The 5,450-nt window shown below is 40.3% G+C and overlaps 1 protein-coding gene across 1 annotated transcript; it reads left to right on the top strand.

Annotated features, from left to right (window-relative positions):
* The first annotated feature begins 226 nt into the window (after window positions 1-226).
* Window positions 227-4,104, top strand: LOC131302805 (F-box protein At5g49610-like). Its single transcript, XM_058329599.1, has 4 exons — window positions 227-1,276; window positions 1,431-1,441; window positions 3,364-3,484; window positions 3,943-4,104. Exons 1-4 carry the CDS (start codon window positions 227-229, stop codon window positions 4,102-4,104), a joined length of 1,344 nt encoding a protein of 447 aa, XP_058185582.1.
* Window positions 4,105-5,450: the final 1,346 nt, after the last annotated feature.

Genomic DNA, 5,450 nt, shown 5'->3' with positions numbered 1-5,450 from the left:
TTGAAATTTGGCACGGAGAAAGGTGACTGTCAAAATTGGCATGAGAAGACGTGCTTTTAAATCCACGTGTATTTGACATCAAAGAAGGCTGTTCGTTTAGATTGAATTTAGGGTTAATTTTTGCCGCCTTTCGCATACCATTCCTTAAAAGTTTTCAAACAAGGATCCATTATATAAAGGAATATTGGATTTTGTAGTGGGTTCCCCGCATATCATCCCCATGGGCATGGCAATCAACCAAGAGATGCCGGAAGATGTGTTGATGCTTATCCTATCTCGGCTCCCGGTACAATCACTCCTCCGATTCAGATCAGTCTCCAAATACTGGTATTCTCGTATCCAAAACCCTAGCTTCATTTCCCTCCACAACAATCGCTCCCGAAAAAATGACTCCCTCCTCGTCACACGATACCCCAAAAAGGATTCTAATTCCACCCCGTCCCCAGTCTCCAACGAAACTTCAATCCTTGATCTAGACGTACGTTTCGGCAGACCACGCGTTGGAGATCTCCACCTCCTCGGCTCTTCCAACGGCCTCGTTTGTCTAGCCGATCGCTCCGCCGAAATCATCATCGTGTTGTGCAACCCCGCAATGAGAGAATTCAGGGTACTCCCTCAAATCCCTCTTAATGGCGCAAGTTGTACCAATTTAGGATTTGCTTTTGATCCCAAAACCAATGATTATATAGTGCTTAGGGTTGCCCCACGATTTGAATATGACCTTATGATTTGTTCTTATACGTTGGTCGATGAAAAAGTTCAAATGTACCATATGAGCACGGACTCGTGGAGAGAAATCATTGTTACGGTGCCCAAAGATATGATATGGCATGCCGGGCTTTCGCTTTCGCGTTCCACATTGTTTAATGGGGTGCTTTATTGGGTGGGGTTTGATCTTTGTTGCCGTTATAGAGTTATTGCTTTCCACATGTTTGACGAATTATTCGAACAAGTATTTTTACCCGAGGACATTTGCGTTAACTCTAGGTCTAGCATTAGCGTTCTGAGAGACTCCCTTGCCTTTGTTAGTTCGTTGGAGTTTAACGGGTTGGGAAACTATTCATGCTTCGACATATGGGTAAGGAGTGGAAACGGAGTTGAGGATCTCTGGAACAAAAAGTACAGTATTGGACCGATTTTAGGAATTTATGATCCATTGGCATGTCGGCAAAACGGCGAGCTTCTTCTTCTGAGGGACAATGATTTCCAAATGGCGTCGTACAATCTTGATACACATCAGGTTAAAACGTATCAGGAAGGATACGATAAGTTTCACGTACTTTCATACACAGAGAACTTAGTTTCAGTCAAGAGACGTTTTTATTGAGCCTTGATTCGTGCAAAGCTCTTGATATGTATTCGTTCTTAGTGTCACCAATTGAGTTGCGGAGATCGTATTATCTTTTAAATTTTTTTTATGAGACGAATAGGTATGCTTCTGGTAACTAAGAATTGTTGAATTTTGGACATGTTTGGTATGTGTTTCCTTGTCTTGTTATCTATATTGCTGCTTGCACCAAAATTAAGCTTGGATTTGAATTTTTGTCAACTTATTTCGATTGGGCTATTGTGGAGCTGAAGGTTGTTAACTTCAGCCACGCACTAAATGGATAACTAAAAGGATGGATAACTAAAAGGTGATGTAGCAACTTTTTGTTATCCAATTTTGGTTAGTCCATTGTGGATGCTCTCAGAGGATAAAATTATTGTGGACATTTTAGATTATATCTTCTATTTGCACCTTTGCTAGCCGATGAAAAGTCCAAGTATACAACTTGAGTACTGATTCTTTGAGAGATGTTCTCATTGTTGTGCCCAAAGATACAATACGGGAGCCTCCCCACGATTTTTGCACTCAGTTGAATAGGATTTCCGACTTGTACGTTCATCATTCTGAATCAACAAACTAACGTGCCAATTGTTGCATTTCACTGGGACCTAAACCTAATGGGCGACAAGCTGTTCGACGTAATGCCTATCCCAATGTCACTATCTGACTATTGACTGCATTTTACAATAGACCTTGGTAACTTTTGTACTCTGTCTCTTGCTTGGTTTTTGTAACGAGCTTCGACATACTGGCAAGGGGCGAGTATTGCTTGTTCACAGGGTCAGGGATGGATTTGGCATTAACAGCCGTTCTTAATTTGAAGGAGACCACCACGGGTTAGAAATTAGGATTTCATCAATAAGGCTCAAGCCAAAGTTCTAATGTCAGGCCTTTAGGAATTTAAGTATCAGTGTCAAACAATTTTAGCCTAATGCGTTTTATTTTACATTTGGAAATTATATTTGATACTACTCCATAAGTTAGGGTATTGTTTGATAGAAGTGTGAAATACAGAGCAGTAATCAATCCTTTGAAATGATCAATGCTTGAGAAAAATTATATGAATATTAGCGGTATTTTATATTGAGGTCTTTTTACCCGAATGATGTTTTTTTACCAATGAAGTATTTTTGAGAAGTTAAAATGTACCGTAGACACAAGCATTGCATAAAATTTGAGGGTTTGGGTTTGATCCCAATTGCAATGACCATAAAGTTGTTAGGGTCACCACCACTCTGTACGAATCCGATATTAGGTCTTTTAATGAAATTAGTTGTCCGTTTGAAAAGTACGATGAGTGGTATGAAGCCGGACAAAGAATCATTGATGAAGAAATCTAATATGTCCTGAGTACTGATTCAAATCATCTGGAGGAAATCTATAGGTACAAGCTTATGGATCTATCGTTAGAAAATTCTGTTTCTGCAGATTGGCTCCTTCTCTGAGCATATGGTTATTCCTGGGACACAATTATTTACATCACTGGAGACGGGTCTTTGGTGGACAAAAGAAGTTAATTCCTAAGCACATTCCTCAGCACAGGACGGGAACGTGATGCGTGAAAAACCTCGGCCCCATGTCCTCGCCCACTGCCACCACCATTCCCTAGTATTGTATGTTTCAAGTTTGTGGGGTTAGGTGCCTAACGGAGATGTAATCCTTCTCCTAATTGTTGCGTCCAAACACCGGAGGTGTGGTCCGTCGGAGTTGTAGTCTAGTCTCATGTGTAATCTATCCGATCGAGTGGGACCTTAGAGTAATTAAGTTGAATCTGGGTCTCATACACTGAAAGCTCAATTGATGATATGAAAAAGTAATTAAGTTGAATCTGGATCTCATACACTGAAAGCTCAATTGATGATATGTGATCCCTTTGATGATATGAAGAAGCAGCAATCTCAGTTCCGTTCTTTTCAAGTCTGGCAATCTATTGTTATTCCCACTCTGAATAGATTTTTCTTGATTTTACTTGTCGAATATGAAAAAGGCGATTTGACTACTTTTTCACATTGGTTTGGGTTGGTGCTGTGCAGTGAAGTGTCCAGTACCGTGCTGTGCACTTCCGAGCTGTCGGATCGTGCTGCACACCTCCGAGCTGTCGGATCGTGCATCCGACAACTTGGATCTCAGCTTGGCAACCAACGATCGAGAGCTGTTTATTGCCGAGATGAGATCCGAGCCGTCGAATGCACCATCTGAAGGCTCGGAGACATGCTGCGCACACCATTGCACAGCACCATCTCTCAATTCGTCAAATGGACGGGTTTCTTGATTGGACACATAACCCCTTTTTTCTTTTCGTATGATTTTGCTTACCATACCTACAACAACTCATATGTACGATTACAAACCAGATAAGGTAGTCTTTTCAAACTTTTTTCGGAAATAACCCGCTTAAATGCTTTTTAATATCCTGATTGCCTATAGAACAGATTCTCCCTACCACTTCCGAGGTTTTTATTCCTCGACGATGCATCAAGTGACGCAACACTAGCCTAACCCAGTACTCTAACCTGTAGGATCCAATAATTAGGACAGGGTACGGAATTTTTCATGTTACATAAAGAGACGGATACTCAGCTAACTAGAAATACTTGGTTAATTTGCTACAGCACAAGACGTTGCAGTGGAAACTGATTCCTAAGTTTTATTTTCGGGTTTCTTCTTTCACCGCAGAAGAGACCCGTGACCACTTATACGAAGAAGCCAACCACACTCGGATAACAATCAGTACGCAGACATATGAGAAAAGCCTTAGCAGAGGGCGGGACTAGGGCACAAATCCATAAAATCAAAGCCAGAGTCTTTAATCATATGGTGATTCGATATCACTCTACAAATGATGGTTACATCCATTAAAAAACGAATACGTGGTGATCCGGGTCTCTTCATTAAAAGATTAATAATAAATTTATGAGGTTTGAAGAGTAAGGAGTCACAACTTTAAAATCTACAAAAAAAAAAACAAAAGAGTCACTAATGCAACATAAATGAAGAAAAGCTTTATTTGGTTAAAGAATATTAGAATTGTAACGCCCCGATTTTTCAAGAAATTTCGGAAGCATTAACCCTAAAATATACTGTACTGAATTTTATAAACTATTAGGTCCCTATTTTTCGTTATACAAAATCTACATAAAAAAATACAAAAAAAAGAATCTAACATTTTATTTAAACATCTTTAGAGCGACTCTAGTGTTGATACAGATCTCAAGCATCCTCGATCTTCACCATTGATATTCCTCCTGTGTCAAAAAGCTCCACCATTGAACCCTGCACCCTCTGGCAAATTGATCGCCAAAGCAAACGATTTACTAAGATACAAACGTATCTGTGAGTGATAATTCACCAAGCAGAATAATCTCAATCCTACTAATCCTTTACTCTACAATTAGCATTCAATAATAACAATAATATCACAATTGATAATACATGAGAGATACAGAATTATAGCACATCGTATTTTTCTTTACTATCCATTATCTTACATGAAATCTAAGGATCATCTTTACGAGATCCTTTCCTCCCACATCCACCAACTTTGACCGTCCCATGGAATGACTCTCCCTTTATTTATCCTGCACCAGGGTTCTAAGCGAATACTACTAAATTATATACTCAGTCAGGATTCGCCTACAACCATAATAAGGGAACAGCTCACCATGACAACTTAGCATTAGGGGTCGCACTATTTCATTGTCAGGATCATTTACCGTCTCCCAACTCTACACACGGGGTACTTTATCATACCCCTAATCTACACACTGGTACTATACCGGTATTCAAGGAGCCTTTACCGTTTCCCAAAATACTGTACTCGGAGTCCTTTACCGTCCTCCACACACACATTGGGTACTGTACCGTATTTAGGATCCTTTACCGTATCTCAAATACTGTACCCGGAGTCCTTTACCGTCCTTCACACACACATTGGGTACTGTACCGTATTTAGGATCCTTTACCGTATCCCAAATACTGTACCCGGAGTCCTTTACCGTCCTCCACACACACATCGGGTACTGTACCGTATTTAGGATCCTTTACCGTATCCCAAATACTGTACCTGGAGTCCTTTACCGTCCTCCACACGCACATCGGGTACTGTACCGTATTTAAGATC

The sequence above is a fragment of the Rhododendron vialii genome, chromosome 10a, assembly GCF_030253575.1.
Source record: "Rhododendron vialii isolate Sample 1 chromosome 10a, ASM3025357v1".
NCBI classification, from domain to species: Eukaryota; Viridiplantae; Streptophyta; class Magnoliopsida; order Ericales; family Ericaceae; genus Rhododendron; species Rhododendron vialii.
The sequence above is the reverse complement of the archived record's forward strand: the minus strand, read 5'-3'. Positions and strand labels throughout refer to the sequence as shown.

What these genes read in the sequence shown, in the direction of transcription:
- LOC131302805 (XM_058329599.1), top strand. Translation starts at nt 227, where the DNA reads ATGGCAATCAACCAAGAGATGCCGGAAGATGTGTTGATGCTTATCCTA. An exon ending in GCAACCAACGATCGAGAGCT is followed by an intron (nt 3,485 to 3,942) that starts GTTTATTGCCGA and finishes AATTTGCTACAG; the next exon opens with CACAAGACGTTGCAGTGGAA.